This window comes from Dama dama, chromosome 15, assembly GCF_033118175.1.
Source record: "Dama dama isolate Ldn47 chromosome 15, ASM3311817v1, whole genome shotgun sequence".
NCBI lineage: Eukaryota > Metazoa > Chordata > Mammalia > Artiodactyla > Cervidae > Dama > Dama dama.
Genome location: NC_083695.1, coordinates 69,147,588 through 69,169,034, shown reverse-complemented (window position 1 = coordinate 69,169,034; position 21,447 = coordinate 69,147,588). Strand labels below are relative to the sequence as shown.

The 21,447-nt window shown below is 51.3% G+C and overlaps 1 protein-coding gene across 5 annotated transcripts; it reads left to right on the top strand.

Moving 5' to 3' along the window:
* Positions 1-1,189: 1,189 nt before the first annotated feature.
* On the top strand, positions 1,190-21,447 carry KCNIP2 (potassium voltage-gated channel interacting protein 2). 5 transcript variants are annotated; one of them, XM_061162451.1, is made up of 10 exons: positions 1,190-1,506; positions 16,605-16,700; positions 17,511-17,609; positions 18,275-18,399; positions 18,764-18,833; positions 18,976-19,046; positions 19,160-19,267; positions 19,458-19,562; positions 19,697-19,759; positions 20,055-21,447. In XM_061162451.1, the coding sequence occupies exons 1-10, from the start codon at positions 1,434-1,436 to the stop codon at positions 20,100-20,102; spliced, it is 858 nt and encodes a 285-aa protein (XP_061018434.1). In that variant the 5' UTR covers positions 1,190-1,433; the 3' UTR covers positions 20,103-21,447. The 5 variants fall into 5 exon arrangements, with proteins under 5 accessions (XP_061018434.1, XP_061018430.1, XP_061018433.1 ...); XM_061162447.1 differs by lacking the exons at positions 1,190-1,506; positions 16,605-16,700; positions 17,511-17,609 and adding an exon at positions 5,306-5,421 and having other exon boundaries at positions 20,980-21,447; XM_061162450.1 differs by lacking the exons at positions 1,190-1,506; positions 16,605-16,700; positions 17,511-17,609 and adding an exon at positions 5,306-5,421.

Here is a 21,447-nt window from a genome sequence, read left to right as displayed (position 1 = left end):
TCTCATGCCTGAACTCTCACCACAATTCCTGCTGGGTTAATTGAATCAAGTGCTTGGAAATTAATCCAATTGAAAAGATTAAATGTGCTGGGGTCACTTCAGCTGAAGCTTTCCGTCTCAGCAGGTTACTCCTCTGGGGGAGCAATTGGTAGGCAGGATTACCTGGGACACTGCCACCATACCATGAAGACACATCAGACATTGCCCCCCACCAATTCTCATGGCACTTGGGGGGTTCATGGGGTTGGAGCCCAGGAAGCATTGTGGGGAACGTCCGACAAGTAGGCTCAGCCATTCAGTCGCCATTACTGGGAGCTGGAGATAGCCCAACCACCCTATGCCTGCCCCTTGCTTCAGAAAAGGAGCTAATCTAAGGGAAGGAGCCTCATAACAAGGACATTGCCCCTCACCTTTGCCTGCATCCCCAGACCCCTTAATTATTTCCCAGATCCTCTGGAAATCAGAGGGAATCTAGGACAGGGCAGGTGACGGAGTAGAGCAGGGCAGGAAAGTTGAAAGAGAGAAAAGGAACAAAAGAGCAAGAAAGTCTTGAGAAACTGATCTGGTTCAGTCTTTATTTTCTTTTTCTTCCCAGTTGGCTAGCAGAGGTCATTAGATCATGGAAGAAGGCACCCTGAGAGCAAATAGGACCCAGAGACAGGGTTCTGCAGTGGGTGAGGGTAGGGGTCCTTATGAGAGAAAACTGTAGTCCACTGGCCTGAGATGAGCCTGCCTTAAAGGCTGGTTGACCTTTACATCCCCATTCCCCCTTTAAGCGGGCAGGGCAATGGTGGTGGCCACAGAGACTCACACATCTGCAGAGAACCACAGAGAAAACGGGCTGATAGGGAGCTGGCACAGACACCCCGGCCAGTGCTGAGGGTAGGATCAGGAGTGCTGAGAATCGGCCGGGGAATCCTCACAGTGGGGCCTTTCTGGCCCTGCACCCTCCTCCACCCCCAAGACCCGGGGGTTCAGGTTTAGGGGCTAGTGTTGCCAGAGAGCTGGTCTCCTTCCCCGCACTTCTCTGTTCACCCTTTCACCGGGTGCCTCCCCCGAGCTGCAAAGAGGAGGGGGCGGGGGTAGGGGGAACCAATCCCGGCAGCGCCAAAGGGGGGAGGTGGCGGTGACAGCCGCGGGGAGGGGGCGGGAGGAGAGGAGAGGCGGCTTGGCTCCAGCTCCGCGCTCTTCTCCGCTCTGCCTCCTGCTCTGCGCTCACCCACTGCCCAAGCCTGCCGCTCCTGTCCCAGTACCCCAAGGTGGGCCCTGGACACCGGAGATCCCCTGGCTCCTCTCCCCAGCCCGGACTCTCCGTACCTCAGCCCCCGAGAGGGCGCTACGCCGCCAGGGGGCGCCGTGTGAGCTCCCTATCCCGGCCACCCGGCGCCCCCTCCCACGGCCCAGGTGGGGACGGGAGGGGGGCGCCGGGGGCCATGCGGGGCCAGAGCCGTAAGGAGAGTTTGTCCGATTCAAGAGACCTGGACGGATCCTATGACCAGCTCACAGGTGAGTCGGTGGCTTGGGGGCCGGGGGAGGGGGGGGAGGAGGGTAGGTTCCATCTCCCCTAACCCTTAAGCTCCTCTGATCCCTGCCAGGCCCTTACCCACACTCTGACCCATTACCAGGCACCCTCCCAGCAGTTCTGGGCAACAGGACACTGAGGTTCAAAACCTTGGGTCCCGCGGGGGATGGGGATTCAGGGGAGAGCAGGTGGGCAGAAGCAGCAGGTGTGGGAATGCATGACACAAGGCTAGGAGGGGTCTAGAGTGGGAGGTGTTACGTGTGTGAGCGTCTGTCATTCTGTGTCTGTGTATATGTGTGTGTGTGCGCCTCCCACAGCTGGTTGCCATGTGCCCTGGTCTTGGTGACAGCCAGAGTTAGTGTGATTGCGTGTGACTCTGCAATTGTATGATCCTGTCAGATGTTTCAGTGAGGTTGTGTAGGACCCAGATTGTACTAATGAAGTTGTTTTGACCATGTATCTCTGTTCTGTGTGCAACTCTGCTTTGGGTGTGTGATTCTGTATAAAATGCCACGTGACTTACCAGTATGTGTCAGGTTTTCACTTTATGGTGGTATGCCTGTTTGTAAGACTTTGTGACTGTGAACCTCCTGGGACAAGCATGTGTTAAAGTGGGCTGTGTTGTGTTTTGTGATTGTGAGACTGGGTATATTGGTGTTTGATACTGATTGTGTACTTTCATGTGGTGATGTCTGCTGTGGGGCTCTGTGTCTATGACATATCTTACCCTTGCTGCCTCTCTGGCTTCCTGATGCAAAAAGGGTCCTTAGTGCACACCACTTCTTCTCCATGTTTTCCACAAACAGCCCAGTGGACCCAAGGAGGGACTCACATCCACCTACCCAGCCTTGCTTCCGGGAGTGACACCCATCTCCTGTGGGGAGGCTCTGATTAATGCTGGGTCAGTGCCCCCACCCAAAGTATTTAGAGATCATTCTTAACAACTGAAGCTCCTTCAGCCCCCAACAGCCCTCCCAAAACTTCACCCAAACCTGGAGGCAAACACACCCTCTTGCTTCCCCTCCAGACCCAGAGATAGAAGCTCTAGGCCTGGGAAGTGCCATGTGGCCTCTTCTTGTAAGTGTCTTCCAAACCGTTTTGCTGCCCAGGCATCCTCTCGCTCCCACACTGGGAAGATATGTGAGGCCAGTACATCTGTGCCTGTGCGTATTCCTGGGTTTGGTAGGCAGATCCATGTGTTTGTGTGGGTGACTGTGTCACCTTGTGTACATTTTCCATGTGCGTGTGTTTCTGTCTCATTGTGCAGCCAACCCAAGAACTCCAAGAGAGAACAGGAGGGAGACTGTCTCCCCTGTGTCTGAAGACAAGCTGAGAAGGTGAAGGGAGGCCAACATCCATGCCTGTCTTGAGAGGAGTGAGGTTAAGACTTGGGGATGCCAAGAGGACTAGGTGTGACTCACCCACCCTGGAGAGGTTCTAGTCCCTAAGCCCAGACTCCCAGAAGAGGGAGCCCTTCCACTCAGGCAGGCCTCAGATGTGACCTAGATGAGCTTCAGACCCGGGTGGGTTCCAGAGGTCCAGCTGCCAAGCTCTGCTTTGAATTCTATTCTCACCAATTCAGGATCCTTGAGAGTAGCAAGTGCCCCAGGGCCCTTATTAGCACCACATCAGTCAGTATTTGCTTCTTGCTTTAATTGATTCTTCCGCTTCACTTGGGCTTCCCTAGTAGCTCAGTTGGTAAAGAATCTGACTGCAATGCAAGAGACCCAGGTTCGATTCCTGGGTTGGGAAGATCCGCTGGAGCAGGGATAGGCTACCCATTCCAGCATTCTTAGGCTTCCCTTGTGGCTCAGCTGGTAAAGAATCCGCCTGCGATGAGGGAGACCTGGGTTCGATCCCTGGGTTGGGATGATCCCCTGGAGAAGGGAAAGGCTACCCACTCCAGTCTTCTGGCCTGGAGAGTTCCATGGACTGTAGAGTCCATGGGGTCGCAAAGAGTCAGACACGACTGAGTGACTTTCACTTTCACTTTCCTCTTAAGTGGAATCATCCCCTCCCCATTTGGCTGTTTGAATCAGAGATTAGGTAGAAGTGGGGAAGCCCTTTTACTGGAAGATGAAGGAATGGAAGTGTGAATGCCAGCTCTGTTTGACTTTTGCTCTCTGGGCCTCACTTCTCTTATCTGTAAAATGGGAAATACTACTTTCTACCTCCCTATATCCCAAGGGAAATAGAAAGTTCAAAAGTTGACAAGCATCAAGAATTGTGTTCCACGTCAGCATCCACACGACTTGGAAAGTGGAAATAAACACTACCAGGAGCTCTCCTTTCTAAGGAGGGCTTATCTTTAACAGGAGATAAATGGGTTGGGAAGCCAGTATTAAGGCCTTGGGTGTCTGGAGACACTGAAGCCCGAGGGGAAGTCGTCCGCGGTGCTGAAGCACGTGAAAGGCGGAAGTGCAGCACTGCTATTCAGGTTTCCAATGTTACTTGTGCAGGTGGGATTCCTTGGATCGAACCTGGGGGTAATCTTCAATTTCAGTCATCCAAGCCTATCAGGCTGACACGGAGGAGGGGGCGCTAAAATCATACCTCAGGGCATTCTGGGTTGCCCCAGCCGCTTTCCTTACTACCACACCAGGCTCAAAACAAATCTGAGAGACTTGAGAAACCAGTCTGAGCCCCGCCCCGCATTCAGCCCCTCCAGTCTTACCAGCCCGTCAGGACCGTTTGGCAGTGCGACGAGGTGAGAAAAAGCAGTAATCAGCAGTCGTTCTGTCCAAGCTGGAATCAAGGAAAGAAGAAGATGGGAGAGTTGGGACCTGGCTGGCCAACGCCTGAACTCAGTCCCGGTCTGAGATCTTCTGAGTCGCTTCTGTCTGGCCATAAATATTGTTCCGAGATTGGGGTGCCCCCGTGTGGTCTTAGTGAAACCATGCTTGCAGAGCTGATTCCAGATGGGTATGTGGCCAGATTTGGTTCCACGAAGTTCAGAGGTGACTCTCACCTCCTAAATGTAGGATTTTCAGCTAAAAAATATGGAATCCCGGTTGGAGGAGTGGGATCCCCGTAAACTCTGTTAGAAGGTGTTAGTGGGCCCTGGAAGGGTTTACTTTGGTTATAACCAGATAGGGGTGAGTCTATGAAAGGGATCAGGGCCAGGACTTCGGGTAGGGGGCTTTTCCTTGATGCATTTGGCTGACAAGCGGCATATAATGGGAGAGTGTGAACCCGTTGAACCAGGACATAGCGACACAGAACAGTTCTGTGCCAGACATTCAGAGCTAGAAGCCAGAGATAGTAGGGGCATGTCCCTGCCATCCCTCTGCCACCCCAATACACTGGTCATTTCCTCCTCTTCCCTCCTACTCCCGCGCCCATTGGTCCAGGAAGTATGGAAGTGTGGGAAGTTGCCATGACAACTAAGTCCTCTAACCCTTCCCCTTCTCTGTCAAAAATGAGAAGACAAGGGGGCGACCCGGCAATAAAAGATTATGTTTTTGCTCTCTGGATCCTTTTTCAAAAACCATGGGTGCTCCCTTCCCCACCGGAAATTCAGAAAATGTTCCCAGAGAAGACTCTGAGGGAGAGTCCGTGCTGCCCCTTTCCCGCCCCTCCCCATTCTGAGAACTTTGGGGGCGGGTGCTTCAGACAATGGGGGCCAGGGTGAGTTCCCCTCTTATGACCTGGAGAGGACAGGAAGCGGAACGCGACTCTACTGCCTGAAACTCTAGTCCTTGTGGGTTCGGCCTTCCTGCGCCGCCCACACGGGGCCCACTCCTTGCGGGCGGAGATCAGAACGCCCCGAGCCTTGGGGGTGGAGCTTGGCCACTGTGCTCTCGGCAGGACCATGAACAGATGCCCCCGCAGGTGCCGGAGCCCGCTGGGGCAGGCAGCGCGATCCCTCTACCAGCTGGTGACTGGGTCACTGTCTCCAGGTATGAGGAAGGGGCTGGATCCCTGAAAAAATAAGCGAAGAAGTGAAATAGCCTTACAGAGGTGGGGAGAAAAAGGGTCCCTCGCAAAGATGGAAGGGGCAAGATCCCTCAAAGAAAAGAGTTTAAAGGACAACACTCCCAACAGAAGTGGAGCTTGGGATAGGGCCCCTTAAAGAGAAGGTGGGGGACATAGGAGTCTTCAAAGGGGAAAGGACAAGAGGTATCATGGTTCCTCACAATGGTGGAGGAGGGGACAAGGCTTCTCGATGAGAGCAGAAGTGGGGACCTCAAGCAGGTGGATGTGGGAGATAAAAGGAGGGGGATAGGGATAAAAGGAGGAAGCTTGCAGCAGGCGGGGAAAAGGCAAAACCCTTTACTGAACTGCTTAGTTTAATGGGATCTTAAGATGACTAGGGGCAGTGTGCAGAAAGAAAAAAATCCTGAGGTAGGACTGGACCAACATGAACTCAGCTAGTGAGTTTATGCATGATGGGATGGATAGACTTGTGTGGCATAAAAATTGCATGTCACTGTTTTGTCTATCTCTGGGGGTCTGAATTAAGGGGGTTTGTACATCACTGGGGTTGTGATCACTGGGGCCATGCATCCCTGGGGTTACATGTCCACCTGGATTCTGTGACACTAAGACTGCACATACTGGAATACTGTGCTTTAGAGTTGGGTTAAGGGTTCCTGAGTCACAGTAAGTTAGTTGTGTAGACTTACACAAGGTTGTACCTTGGTGTGGGATTTGTGGAATTTATATGGCATGTGGATTGTGGGTATCATATAAAAGCACTGCTGAGATTATGCATACTGTGGGTTTCCTTAGAGCTGCCTCGGTAGGGCCCAAAACATCCAGCATCCCCTCACCTGGCCTGGGGAGACCAAAACAACCTAGCCCATGGCATTCTGGAATCTGTAGTTCTCTGGTTCTCACCACGGTATCCCCTTGAGCCCCTGGAGTATAAGCAGGCCTCTCCTTACCATGTGCTCCCAGAAGGAGGGGCCATGGGGTTGAGCCAGAGTCATACTTGGATGTCTCTTGGGGAGCATGTGTCCTCCGAGCCCCTGCTTGGGCCTGTCTCAAGTGACAGATGGCTGGAGCCAGGCAGAGCCAGCTCTCAATCATAGCAGGCATGACTTCCAGGCCCTAAAATAGCCCCAAGGCCCAGGGAGGTCATTAATCACCTGATGCAGCTGGGGGCTGCTGTGTTCTATCCTGGCTGAGGATGGAGTGGGGCTAGAGGGCTGAAAGAAGGGTCTTCACTGGCTGGGTCCTTCACTAGGGGAGCAAGGGCAGATGGGAAAGTGGGCCAGTTACCTAGTATGGACCCCCTTCAGAAGGCAGTGTTTCTCTGGGTTTGAACTTCATAAAGTAAATGACTGATAGGGGTATTTCTGTGGTGAGATTTGAGAGACCTAACGAAGAGTTCACCTAATGCTTCAAGATAATTTCCCTTCAGCCCTCACTCTGCCTGAAGAGCTTCCATTAAGACTTCACTCCACTGGATGAAGAGCCAAGTGGCAGAGGGATGCCTGGGGAGGACAGACTTGGGCAAGTTTCTCACAAGGCTCAGAGCCTTGAGAGGTCTCTGAGTAGGGGGAAGAGACAGCCTGAAAAGCAACTTGCTCTTTCACTTCTACTAGATCCTCCCACCAGAGGCATGGGTGATTTAGGACTTGGGTCTCTGAAGGGTGAGGGTAAGGGTTAGAGGGAAGAGGAGGGTCCATGGACAGGGCACCTGGCTGAATGGTTGTCCATCTGTCCATCTGTGAATCAGCAGCAGAGAGGAGGGAGATGCGGCTATGCTGCCTCTTTCAATTCAAATGGTCTGGCTTGGCATCGAAGGCTTCATGGAATTTGCCCCCTTTTTGGTCTTATCACTCATAGCTCCCCTAATAGGAACTAAGCTGCAGTCACTCAGGATTCCTTGACCCCCATACACTTTGGAGAGACAGACTGAAGGAGCTGGCAGATCACTGGTTCTGATTCAAGTCTTGGTCGATCTTTTATCATCTGTGTTGTCGTGGGAAAGTCACTTCTCTTTGAGCTTCAGTTCCTTCATCTGCAAAATGGGTATAGTTCTGCTCTATCTGACCCATGTCAGCTGTAATAATAGACCCTACTAGTAGGTCTGTTATGAGAACTAAATGAGATAACATGTGTAAAGTATCAAGAACATAAAGTATGCTCAGTAAATGTTGGGCCCTTTGTTAAGGCAGACTGCTGACCTTTTCGCCATCCTTAAAGAACTAGCATGTGAGATGAGTGCAATTGTGCAGTAGTTTGAGCATTCTTTGGCATTGCCTTTCTTTGGGACTGGAATGAAAACGGACCTTTTCCAGTCCTGTGGCCACTGCTGAGTTTTCCAAATTTGCTGGCATATTGAGTGCAGCACTTTCACAGCATCGTCTTTCAGGATTTGAAATAGCTCACCTGGAATTCCATCACCTCCACTAGCTTTGTTCGTAGTGATGCTTCCTAAGGCCCACTTGACTTCACATTCCAGGATATCTGGCTTTAGGTGAGTGATCACACAATCGTCATGATCTGGGTCATGAAGATCTTTTTTGTACAGTTCTTTGTATTCTTGCCACCTCTTAATATCTTCTGCTTCTGTTAGATCCATACCACTTCTGTCCTTTTTTGAGCCTATCTTTGCATGAAATGTTCCCTTGGTATCTCTAATTTTCTTGAAGAGATCTCTAGTCTTTCCCATTCTGTTGTTTTCCTCTATCTCTTTGCATTGATCGCTGAGGAAGGCTTTCTTATCTCCCCTTGCTATTCTTTGGAATTCTGCATTCAAATGGGAATATCTTTCCTATTCTCCTTTGCTTTTCACAGCTCTTTGTAAGGCCTCCTCAGACAGCCATTTTGCTTTTTTGCATTTATTTTCCATGGGGATGGTGTTGATCCCTGTCTCCTGTACAGTGTCACAAACCTCCGTCCATAGTTCATCAGGCTCTCTGTCTATCAGATCTAGTCCCTTAAGTCTATTTCTCACTTCCACTGTATAATCATAAGGGATTTTATTTAGGTCATACCTGAATGGTCTCGTGGTTTTCCCTACTTTCTTCAATTTCAGTCTGAATTTGGCAATAGGGAGTTCATGATCTGAGCCGCAGTCAGCTCCTGGTCTTGTTTTTGCTGACTGTATAGAGCTTCTCCATCTTTGACTGCAAAGAATATAATCAATCTGATTTCGGTGTTGACCATCTGGTGATGTCCATGTGTAGAGTCTTGTCTTGTGTTGTTGGAAGAGGGTGTTTGCTGTGACCAGCATGTTCTCTTGGCAAAACTCTTAGCCTTTGCCCTGCTTCATTCCATACTCCAAGGCCAAATTTGACTGTTACTCCAGGTGTTTCTTGACTTCCTATTTTTGCATTCCAGTCTCCTATAATAAACAGGACATCTTTTTAGGGTGTTAGTTGTAAAAGGTCTTGTAGGTCTTCATAGACCCGTTCAACTTCAGCTTCTTCAGCATTACTGGTTGGGGCATAGGCTTGGATTACCGTGATATTGAATGGTTTGCCTTGGAAACGAACAGAGATCATTCTGTAATTTTTGAGATTACATCCAAGTACTGCATTTCAGACTCTCTTGTTGACCATGATGGCTACACCATTTCTTCTAAGGGATTCCTGCCCACAGTAGTAGATATAATGGTCATCTGAGTTAAATTCACCCATTCCAGTCCATTTTAGTTCGCTGCAGATGGTGATTGCAGTCATGAAATTAAAAGATGCTTACTCCTTGGAAGGAAAGTTATGACAACCTAGATAGCGTATAAAAAGCAGAGACATTACTTTGCCACCAAAGGTCCATCTAGTCAAGGCTTTGGTTTTTCCAGTGGTCATTTATGGATGTGAGAGTTGGACTGTGAAGAAAGCTGAGTGCCAAAGAGTTGATGCTTTTGAACTGTGGTGTTGGAGAAGACTCTTGAGAGTCCCTTGGACTGCAAGGAGATCCAACCTGTCCATCCTAAAGGAGGTCAGTCCTGGGTGTTCATTGGAAGGACTGATGCTGAAGCTGAAACTCCAATATTTCAGCCACCTCACTGGAAGAGTTGACTCATTGGAAAAGACCCTGATGCTGGGAGGGATTGGGAGCAGGAGGAGAAGGAGACGACACAGGATGAGATGGCTGGATGGCATCACGGACTCGATGGACATGAGTTTGAGTAAACTCCAGGAGTTGGTGATGCACAGGGAGGCCTGGTGTGCTGTGATTCATGGGGTCACAAAGAGTCGGACACGACTGAGCGACTGAACTGAAAGAACTAGCTCAAAAAATACCCTCTCCAGGTTTTTCCTGGGCTCCCAGTTAGAGCTCATTTCATGGCCTGAACACATGACAAATATTTTTTGAATGAATAGTTGCCTTATAGTTCTGTCAATGGCTGTCTCTCCCTGCCCAGGAAGCCAAAACCCTGTTTGGTTCACCTTTGTTGCACAGACACTGGCTCAGAGCCTGGCATTCAATTTGTATAGGTCCAATATTTTTAATATCTTTGCCCTCTAGGAGCTGAGAATCTAATTGAGGAAACAGAATTGATCCAGAAAGACCTGAGTTCAAATTTGCAACATCCTTTCTCAGCTAGGTGACCTTGAGTGAGTTCCTTTACTTCTCCGGGCCTCATTTACCTCATCAGTGAAATGGGTACAATACTTTTCATCTGCCTACTTCATGGGGTTGTCATGAGAAGCCATGGAAGTAACAATGTTTGTGGAAATGCTTTATAAATTGTTAAGAGCTGTAGAAATGTAAGCAGGAGAATGTCTGTTATTAATAATAGCAGCAAACAATTATAAACAGTTACTCTGTGCTTGGAATTATTCTGACAGTTTTACATGTATTAGTTCATTTCAGAGGGCCTCAAAACCACAGGAGATAGGAAACTGAGGCACACAGAGATTAAGAACTTGCCCAGTTAATTGCAAGTGGCAGATCTAAACTCAAGGAGCCTGGCACCCTCACCCACACTATTTCCTACCATGCTATGCTGCCTCCTTTTACTGTTCCCGCTAATAACATTACAGACATAGGTTCTGAGTTTTGAGGGCCCAACAATGAGTATGGTAGAATTTCAGGTAGCTGGGAGCCTGCTGAGGGCTGGAGGTTCTGAAGAAAAGGGAATTTAAGCTGTCCCTAAAGGACAGGTAAGAATGTAGGACAGGAGAGCAGAGGGTGAGCATTCCAGGCAGAGGGACTAGCAGGAGCAGACGTAAGAAACAGCACTGAGTTTTCTGTGTTTGGGGGACAGTGAGTAGGCCAAGCTGGCTCAAAAAAGAGATCTGCTGATGAGAGCAGGGGAAGAGTATTAAATGCCATACATGGATTTTGGAAGGTGAGAAGGAGATACTGAATATTTGCTCATTTTATCTGTAAACCCTTCAAAGGTGTGTAACCTTCAAAGGTGTGAGAAACCAAAAACAGTCCCTGAGTTGACTTCTTCCTGGAGGAAGAAGGGGAGAGGGGCAAGGTCTTGCCCAGTCATTCCCACACCTTCCCAAGGATGTTGGGAGAGGGAAGGGGTAAGATAAATGGTGTGAGATGAAAGCCTGACCCCCAGTGGTGGCCTTGTAGAACTGCAGATCCGTGAACCTCAAATGAAGCAGTAGGGACTACCCCCCATTCCCAAGTTGAGTTCAGTCGTTCAGTTGTGTCCGATTCTGTGCGACCCCATGGACTGCAGCACGCTAGGCTTCCCTGTCCATCACTAACTCCCTGAGCTTACTCAAACTCATGTCCATCAAGTCAGTGATGCCATCCTCTGTCGTCTTCTCCTCCTGCCTTCAATGTTTCCCAGCATCAGGGTCTTTTCAAATGAGTCAGTTCTTCGCATCAGGTGGCCAAAGCATTGGCATTTCATCTTCAGCATCAGTCCTTCCAGTGAATATTCAGGACTGATTTCCTTTAGGATGGACTGGTTGGATCTCCTTGCAGTCCAAGGGACTCTCAAGAGTCTTCTCCAACACCACAGTTCAAAAGCATCAATTCTTCAGCGCTCAGCTTTCTTTATAGTCCAACTCTCACATCCATACATGACCACTGGAAAAACCATACCTTTGACTAGATGGACCTTTGTTGGCAAAGTAATGGCTCTGCTTTTTAATATGCTGCCTAGGTTGGTCATAACTTTCCTTCCAAGGAGCAAGCATCTTTTAATTTAATGGCTGCAGTCACCATCTACAGTGATTTTGGAGCCCCCAGAAATAAAGTCTATCACTGTTCCCATTGTTTCCCCATCTGTTTGCCATGAAGTGATGGGTCCAGAAGCTATGATCTTAGTTTTCTAAATGTTGAGTTTTAAACCAACTTTTTTACTCTCGACTTTAACTTTGAGGCTGACACATAGTCATCTCAGAGCTGTATAGGGAGGGAAGGGTCCCTCTGGGGTTAATCCTCCTAAACTGGGCCTCCTGTGTGGGCAAGCTGTCTATGAAGGGAGCCACTGTACTGTAGTGTAGTTTAGAGTGCAGGCTCCGTCAGGATGGCTGAAGATCTGACACTTACTGATCTTGGAGATTTGCTTAAACTCCTTTTGCCTAGTTTTCCCACCCATAATGTGGGGGTAACAGTACCTCCTTCATAGGTTTATTGTGCAGATTCAGTGTGATGATGTCACACTACACATTATCTAGCACATACTGAGTGCTCAGTCCCTCATCAGCTGTGGCAGTAGCCCAGAGGCTGGTGTTTCCTGGCTCCTTGGCTCAACAAGCCTCTCTCCACCTGCTACCACACACCACTGCCTGGAGGGAGACCGGAAGATGGGGGAAGAGCTCCAGAACTGCACCCGGGGCGGCTGGGTGGCTCTCTTGGAAGGTTCAGGTTTCCCTCTAGCCCTGGGTTTCTCCTGTCAGCTCTGTAAAGATTCCCAAAGAGCAGGCAGGACTTTGGCAGCTCCAGAGTGAGGCCCCTGCCAGAAGGAAGGGAAGAGCACACCCATCCTTTCCTGATTTTCCCAACCCAGGAATCGAACCCAGGTCCCCCTCATTGCAGGTGAATTCTTTACCAACTGAGCTATCAGGGAAGCCCTTCCTCTCCCAAGGAGGTTGATTCTCTGGGTCCTAAAATCAGCTTCAATGAGTCCCCTCCCCAGAGGGTCATGTTAGGGCTAAGCGGCCTTTTTTCCCTGCCCAGGCTATTGGACCTAATCCTCCCTCCGCTGGGCCTCAATTTCCCTGTCTGTGGCCAGGGGGAAGAAGAGTGCTTCCCACCTCTTAGTCTCCATGGCAACCTCAATCAATGTTGGTTGTGTCCTCCTGACTGGAGAGGCCACTGCCTTCTCCTCCGTTAGGTTTTCATACAGTTTCATGCAGATACAATTACACAACCACCGCAGACCCATACTCCTAATTATAGGATACATTCATATTACCAGTCTTCAGACCCCCCATGTCACAACCCTGCTAAAATATAGATACCTCACACTCTATGCACACTCAAATACTCCAATACACTCACACACACCACAGACACCCAGGTTACATACCCATATACACCACAGACATCCCTAAGACAGGTGCACAATCGTGTAAACACACAGAGAGACATATATAAGAGGTATACATTCTCTGCACACAAACACAGGAATATACACACATGAAGACACCCAGACACCCATAACATATTCTTATGCATGTACAGTTCCTAGTTTCTCTGTCTTACACACACACACACACACACACACACACACTGCCCGCCCCTGACTTCTAAGCATAGGTCTTCCCTCTGCTCCTCTTTGGCATAGAGTAGCCACAAGGTGTCTGAGGGAAGCTCCTCAGGGGCAGAGGCAAGTCACTGCTCCTCCTCTGGCCTGGCCTGGGCCGTATCCTTCTCACCAGAAGCTCCGGAGGAGATATCAATCTATAGGCTGAAGTGGTCCCCGCAAAGAGGAAGAGGCTGTGGCTGGGAGGCCTGTGGGGAGGCGGGGTGAGGGGGGAGAGGGAGGAGATCCGGGGAAGGAGCAGGAAGAGAGACTGCAGGCAGTTGGGGAGCCTGAGGGGGAGGAAGCGTGTGTAGGGCGGGCCAGCCTCAGCCTGGGGGGCCATGCTCCAGGCCCACCATGAACCTGGAAGGGCTGGAGATGGTCGCTGTGCTTGTGGTCCTTGCCCTGTTTGTCAAGGTCCTGGAGCAGTTTGGCCTCTTTGAGCCTGTCTCCTTGGAAGGTAATGCAGGTATCTGGGCATGTCTGGTCTGCTGGCTAGAGGGTTGGGGACTTTATGACTAGGGTGGGGGCTGCAGGGGTAAGCAGGTTAGTGATGGGATGGGGTATCTGGGGAAGGGGAAGAGAGAAGGTAGGGGAGTAGGACATCATGGAGAGGTAAAGAGGGGGACTCAAGGGCTGGATCTGGGGAGGAAGAGAGGGAATCTGGAGGACCAGGTGTCTGAGGGAGGTGAGGAAAGAGGGCGAGGAGGCAGGGCGGTGGTGAGGGGTACAGCATGGGGGGACTGGGACTGGAGATAAGGAGAAACTGGAGGAATGAGGAAAAGTCTGGAGACAGGCAAGGTATCTTGAATAGAGGAAGGAGGTTCTGGGAATCCTGAGATAACACCAGACTTCTGTGGGGGCGGTCCCCTTTTGGGGCCAGGGACCCACAATGGCTCTGAAGATGTGTGACTCTCCACACCTCCATCCTTGCAGGTTTGGGTCACAGTACGTGTGGACTCAGTGTGTGAGAGATACAGGGGTGGTGTGACTGGGTGTTCACGTGTGTAAGAAAGGCCAACATGTGTGACTACTTGAACCTGTGTATGTGATAGGAATGTGACTGAGTGTGTCTGAGTGACAGTGTGTGTAGCTTTATGACATGGCAAAGGTGCCTGAGGGGCACGGAGTGTGTGGCTGAGCCTCTTGGGGTATCTGATTGTGTGTGTGGCTGTTTCAGAGTTCCTGAGGATATGCCAGCTCCATACCCAAGGCAAAGGATGGGATGGGTTCTGGAGGGACAAGAGTTGGGGATACCATGACTGAAACATTCATAGATCAACTCTGGTAGGAGAGTGAGGGGTGGGTCAGATCAGGGACCCTGCTTCCCAAGACTCCTTGCCTCTCCTAGGTCCTCTCAGGATCTGAGGGTAGAATGGGCTCCAGAGTCTAAACATTGTGAGTGGGAAGTCAGTTCTCCATCTGACCCCAAAGTCAAGTGGAAGAGTGATACTAAAGGTAGAGAGGGGAACATGTTCTGCCTTCTCCAGGGATTTTTAGCCTCTCCTTTTTCATACCAAGAACGTGCAACTTCATAGCATGGCTGTTCCCTAGTTCCATTATGGACAGGACTGCAGGGTAGACACATGGGAGAACTGAAAAGATGTAAAAGGAGCTGAGGTCAAGAAGAAGGCTCATGAATTGCCTGCTTTAGGGTTCAGTAAGAGCAGAAAAGTCTTAGTCTACCCTCCATCCTCTGCTGCATTTATTGAAGTGGGGAGAGGTGCAGGGATTGGTGTTGGATGCATTGAGATTCATTCAGTCCTGAAAAGATGAAATCAGTCAGGATCTAACTTGCCATCCCCTTTAGACTGTTGATGCAAGAGGGGGGTGGACATCCAAGGAAATGCAGGCATTCTGTCTGCTGAAGGCACCCCCTTTCTCTCCCCAATTCAGAAGAGCCTAGAGGAGACTGAGTCCTTGAAGCAGGCAGGGGACCAGATGGGGGCATGTGTGAAGATGGGGAGGTTGGGAGAGGTGCCGGAGCCATCCCTCAGTCCAGAGGCTACTATACCACCGGAGGCCCCCAGCACAATAGGCTTTGGGAAACCAAAGTCTGGGCTAATGGAGTCCTGGGCCAGGGGCCAAACCACCATCGATCACCCAGCTCACTGCCTCCCTCCCTCCCTCTGCTCCATAGCTCCGGGGGAGAGAGGACAAATGGGAGAGAGAGGAGGTGCCAACTTCAAGCAGTTCCTTCCTGGGAGCAGAGCATCTTCCTGAGGGTGGAGCCTGGCTTGGGAGGCAGGGCTGTAAAGGAGCTGGGGTGTCAACCTACAACTAAAAAAAGTTGGGCCCCTCCAGGAATGGACTGAAGCCAACTTCAGTCAGTGTAACAGGTTCAGTGAGCTCTGGCCCTGGAGTCTGGAGGTGGGTGCAGCCAGGAGACAGACAACAGGAACTTGCAGGGTCTCCCTGGAATACAGTTAGAGCCACAGGATACATATATAAGTAAGGGGAAGTGAGGAGGACTGTGATTAGTGGACTCCGGATAGTCCTACATGACAACAAAATACTCATCTCCAAAGTCTGTCATTGCCTCAAAGTTTGCTATCATTTCACCTTCAAAGAGTAAGTCATACTGGAAAGGACTGGGAGGGGACATACTTTTAGGGTGGATGAATTAGCTGAGAACTCTATTCTGCTGGCATGAAGATTCTAGGTGCCTTGAAATGAGGGATTATAGGAAAGAAAGGTGGGTGTGCTCAGGGCAAATGCAGGTTCTGAGGGTAAGGTACACCTTAGGTATCTGGTGCCATGGGCACCTAGGTTACAATATGATATGAGCATGATGACCATACTGTGACATGTTGCCCCAGGGTCATTGTGTGTTCTTTGTGTGGTTTGGTTGATCATGCTGTGTGTAAGATGGCCTATATGGCCTACATGTCTGTCCAGTTTTTCCTGGGTCAGTCACATTTCTGTATGTTTGTATTAAAGAGTAAGTACTAGGTCAAAATAGGTATGTCTGTGTGTGTGTGTGTGTGCATGTGTTGGGAGGCCACTGGGTTTGACTGAAGTACTGGGTATCAAGCTGTCCCTGTGTGGCATCCATCACTCTGTAATTTATTGCTCTGTGTATACACACCTGTCACTGTATATGTGTGTGTGTGAGAGAGGTGTCCTTGGGTTGGACATCATCCTCAGAGGTCCCGCTATATAGCACTGGAGCCAAGGACACTGGGTCAACAAAGATTGAGGCCAATATGCCACTTTTCCCCACCCCCACCATCTTGCTGTCCCCAGCTGTGTCCCTTTATACAAGGTGCCTGAGCCATCTTGGTGGACCTTCCGTGCCTGTGAAACGCACTGGACCCCCCTAACCTGCCCCAGCTACTCTCTCCACCCCCCATCTTCCCCCAACACCCGCCCCCAGCCGGGGTCGATTTGTGATGATGGGGAGGGTACAGGGAATGGAGGGACAGCGGGGTTAATGTCCCCTCCTGGGGTCTTCTCTCTTCCCAGGCCACCCTCCAGGGCCCACTAAAAAAGCGCTGAAGCAGCGGTTCCTCAAGCTGCTGCCATGCTGCGGGCCCCAAGCCCTGCCCTCAGTCAGTGAAAGCAAGTGCCTCTCCTGTGCTTCCGGGGGTGGGGCCCGTGTGTGCCTGGGGTGTAAGGAGTGTGAGAGTGCGTGTGGGCGTGACCAACTTGGCAGAGGTGGGCTGGGCGCTGGCTGACCCTGGTGTGAGGTGGCGTGATTACCCAGGGAATGTGTGGGTGTGGTCAGCATGGAGGCGGGGCCTGAGTGTGGGCCATCTGGGCCTGCGAAATGGGCGGGATCTGGATTTTGGGGTGTGGTCAGTGTGACAGGCTGAGGTCTCTCTGATCCTGTGTGAGTGTGGCCACGGTGGCATAGGTGGGACCAGGTGGCTGTGAGGGTCTGTGCATGGGGTTGTTGTCTGGCCGCCCTCTCTGCCCTTGGGCATGTTTTGGACTTTGAGAGGTAGGTCACCAGTGCCTTGACTAGACGGATACAAGTGTAAGGGCCGAGTCCACCTTCCTTCAGATACCAGGATACTGGAGTTTTATAGGACCAGCCTGGTCCCCAGTTGAGTGACCTCACTTTGTAGGCCTCAGTTTCCTCATTTGGGCCTTGTCCACCTCACAGGATTATACATACTGCATTTTGCAAGCTATAAAGACCCGGTTTGTAGTCACTACTGGAGAATGTCATTGTGTTTGATTCTGCTGGGTCCCACATGGGGGTAGATTCCGAAAAAGGGCAGGTGTGATATGCGTAAGGTCCGATTTGTGTGTGTCTGTGCTCATTCGTTACGTGTGCCTTTGCGTGCGCTGGGAGATGGGGGGTGTGCATTGTAACAAGCAGGTCTGTGAGATTTGCTGTGAGTGTGAGGGGCGAGGTGTGTGCAGTTGGCCGTGTCTTCCGCTTTCTCGGTGACAGTTCGCTCCCTTCAGCATTAGCCGCCCCAGCCTCCCTCCGCCCCCACAGACCCCGCCTGCTGGACCCAGGTGACTTATTCTCCTGGTGGGGGTGGGTGCGGGGAACTTTGGGAGCCTGGGTTGAGGGCATCTGCCTGGGGACTGGATGTTGGGAACTGGGGTGGGGCTGAGATGGGGCCTCGGTGGTGGCCTTCTCTAAGGCACACTAGGGGTGTGGCAGGAGTTGGGCTATGGATGGGGCTTGGCTGGAGCTGGGCGGGGCATGGCTGGGCATGGCTGGGATAGGCGGGGCCTGGCTGGAGGACTGGGTCTGGGCGGGGCAAGGGTGAGGCTGGGCGATCTGAGTTTGGTAAGGGAAGGCTCAGAGCTCCCACCCTCAGAGGCCCCTTCTCCAACCCAGTTTTCCTGCTCCTGTCCTGGGATGAAGATGGGACTGGGGGCCTTCCCCTCCAACCAGGGATCAAGGGTCCAGGGGCCAGCGCTGACTCAGACCGCTGGCTCTGGGACCAGGCCTGGCCTTGGACTAAGCCCGCTGATTAACTTCGAAGCTGACTTGGTGTCTTCTTTCCTTGCCTTGAAGTCCTTGCCTCGGGATCAGGGGAACTGGCAGGCTGGTCTCCTGCGTCGGAGATGGTGGGGCGGGGGTTGGATAGTAAAGTGATTTTGAAGAGGGGTCATGGGGGACAGGCCTGAGGCGCGGCTGTCCCCCCCCCCCAAACGCCCCCACCCCGCAGACAGCGTGGAGGATGAGTTTGAGTTGTCCACCGTGTGTCACCGGCCCGAGGGTCTGGAGCAGCTGCAGGAGCAAACCAAATTCACGCGCAAGGAGCTGCAGGTCCTGTACCGTGGTTTCAAAAACGTGAGTGCAAAGATCAGTTTAGCTGGGGAGGGGCGGGGTCTGTGCAGGACTTTTCTCGCTTCCGGGAGGGACAGCGATGGGGAGGGGAAGGGACAGCTCCTAGGTAGGGGTGCCTGCCAGTTTAAGAAGGGAGCCTGTAGGCTGGCCTGTCCGCTCTGTGCTTTTTATTTGTGTGCTTGGGAGATGTCTTCCCTCCAGTAGAAGAGCTACATGGTGAGCCCTCTAGAGACGCAAAGACTTCCCACCTCTCTGGGAGTCTCTGACCACAGAGGGTGGGGTGGGAACGTGGGTGAGACGACGGTCGGTAAGTAGAAGATGTTTTCCTCTTCCTTTAGTCTGCTTTCCCTCCCCACCCTACCCACAGGAATGTCCCAGTGGAATTGTCAATGAGGAAAACTTCAAGCAGATTTACTCCCAGTTCTTTCCTCAAGGAGGTAAGGAGACAAGTCCTTGGGGAGAGGTTCTGGAGGGGTTGGAAATGCCAAGTTGGGAGTTGGCAGAGCCCCACAGAGGTAGGGAGGTAGGAAGTCTGCTCCTGTCTGGAAGCCAAGCTTGCTCACCACACTTATCCTACAGACTCCAGCACATACGCCACTTTTCTCTTCAATGCCTTTGACACCAACCATGATGGCTCAGTCAGTTTTGAGGTGAGCTGGAGGAGGTGGGCCAGGGAAGCATGTTTCCTGGAACTTCAAGGCCAACCCAAACCCAGGTTGAGTGAAGGTACCTGAAGACTCATTTTCCCCTGCCTTCTTTCTAGGACTTTGTGGCTGGTTTGTCGGTGATTCTTCGGGGAACCACAGATGATAGGCTGAACTGGGCCTTCAACCTGTATGACCTCAACAAGGATGGCTGTATTACCAAGGAGGTGGGGAGCAACTGATGAGCTGGGGGTGGGGAGTTATATGTGTATGGGGACAGGCACAGGGCCCCGGGGCGGGGAATGTGACCCACATGTGCATCATCAGCAAGGGTTGAGGTCTGCCCCAGGCCCCAGGCCTTCTAGTTAGGAGGCTGGAGACTCTGAGGAGGGATCCTCTTCTCTCTTGGTCTAACAGGAAATGCTTGATATCATGAAGTCCATCTATGACATGATGGGCAAGTACACGTATCCTGCACTCCGGGAGGAGGCCCCAAGGGAGCACGTGGAGAGCTTCTTCCAGGTGCCTGGGACTGGGCAGGCTGGGTTTTGGAGTGAAAGGAAGGAGGCAAGGTCCCAGCCGGGAACTTACCCAAGTTCTGCCTGCCTCTCTCCTGTCATCCCTCCTGTTTTCTCTACCTGACTACCTTTTTGCAGAAGATGGACAGGAACAAGGATGGCGTGGTGACTATTGAGGAATTCATTGAGTCTTGTCAAAAGGTACAGGGCCCTGCCCTCTACATTTTCCTGATCTGGACTCAGGGCCTGATTCAATGATGTAGGAGAAAGCTCCTTTGGGCAGAGTACCATCTCCTTAACTACCCCTAATTCTGAATCGTTTTCCTTCATAACTTGGGGAGACCTGACCCTTCCCCACCTCTCTGAGTGTCTCCTTCTTCACTGCCTCTCTCTGTCTCTGAACGTCCCTATTTCTGAATCAGTGTTCTTCTCCCTTTCTCTGATAAGCTCTTTTTCTTCCTTTCTCTCCAATCTGCCTCTCCCACCATGGCTACAGGACGAGAACATCATGAGGTCCATGCAACTCTTTGACAATGTCATCTAGCTCCCCAGGAGAGGGGGTCAGTTGCCCTGGGGGGACCATGCTCTAGCCCTAGTCCAGGTGGACCTCACCCTTCTCTTCCCAGGTCTGTCTTCATCCTAGCTCTACCCTGGGGGCTATAGGAACCCAAGAGCCTGGGGATTTAGTGGTCCATACTGCTGGAGCTGAGGAGGGTAGGGAGTGGGCAGAGTGTATCTGTGGGGGTGTTTTCAACTCCCAACAGCTCCCCCTTCCTGCCTGAAACTCAGTGCCGAGGGTGCCCTGTTATGGGAATTGAGTGGTCTTTCCCATCCCACCCCCGAACTGAGAAACCACAACACTAGGCAAAATGTCTCCTGCTATGGTGCTTCCCCCATCCCTGATCTCATAAGCATTTCCCCTAAGATTTCCTTATAAAAAGGCTGTTCTGTCCTCGGCACTGACTGGCCTTTCAGGCCAGGGCCTTTGACAGTGCTGTAGGAGGGGGTCAAGAATGTGGAGGGAGTAACCTTGGGCCTAAGCCAGCGGGTAGGCCCTAGGAGGCAATTGCGGTAGAGAGCAGAAAAGCCTGGGGATTGTCAGTGACAGCATACCAGGCTATAGCTTTGAGCTCTACAGGTCTGCCACCCCAAGCCATCAGAATATGTGTTTCCAGGCTCTTCAGAAAACCTTGGAAATATCCCCAGAAAATTTCCATGTACTCCTCAGTATCCCAGGAGAACCTGGGATCCGGGTTTTGGCAGATCCCTGGAATTTCTTCCTCTTCTTCCTTCCTGTTTGGGTAGAGGTGGTGGCAGTGGGGGGAAGATGTGTGGGAGCTGTCTTGACTGATACCTGCCAAAGTTTTGGCCTACCTTCTATGATGGCTGCAACTTAAGTTTTCATTTGTCATTTCCTCTAGACCTGGAGGCATGGAGTAAGTCAGGGACCACCCTGTGGATGCCTTAGGAGAAAAAGGAAGGAAGGAGGCAGACATAGCATTTGAACCCAGTGTGGGGGCATTTTTGAGAATTTTTGATATACCCAGGCTCTATTCCTCCCTCCCCACATAGCCTCCTCATAGCCTACTCAGAGTTTCCTCTTGCTCTAGTCAATCTACCCAGAGATGCCTCTGAGCACACCTTGAAGGCAGGGACCATAGGATCCAGGTCCCACCTCACTGTCAGCAGCCTGGCCACACTGCTACCCTTTAATATATCTGCTTGTCCCATTTAGCTCACTTTCCCAGTCAGCTGTGAACTGAGGGGGAGGACCCCCAAGGAGCCCCCTTCCCCATAAGAACACTGTTGACTACTTTGCATTTTTGGTTCCTCTGTAATTTTTGTAAAATAAGAAATCACCAGATCCAATAAAACACAATGGCTATGCA

What these genes read in the sequence shown, in the direction of transcription:
- KCNIP2 (XM_061162451.1), top strand. Translation starts at nt 1,434, where the DNA reads ATGCGGGGCCAGAGCCGTAAGGAGAGTTTGTCCGATTCAAGAGACCTG. An exon ending in CCTGCCCTCAGTCAGTGAAA is followed by an intron (nt 16,701 to 17,510) that starts GCAAGTGCCTCT and finishes AGGTGTGTGCAG; the next exon opens with TTGGCCGTGTCTTCCGCTTT. An exon ending in TCATTGAGTCTTGTCAAAAG is followed by an intron (nt 19,760 to 20,054) that starts GTACAGGGCCCT and finishes CCATGGCTACAG; the next exon opens with GACGAGAACATCATGAGGTC.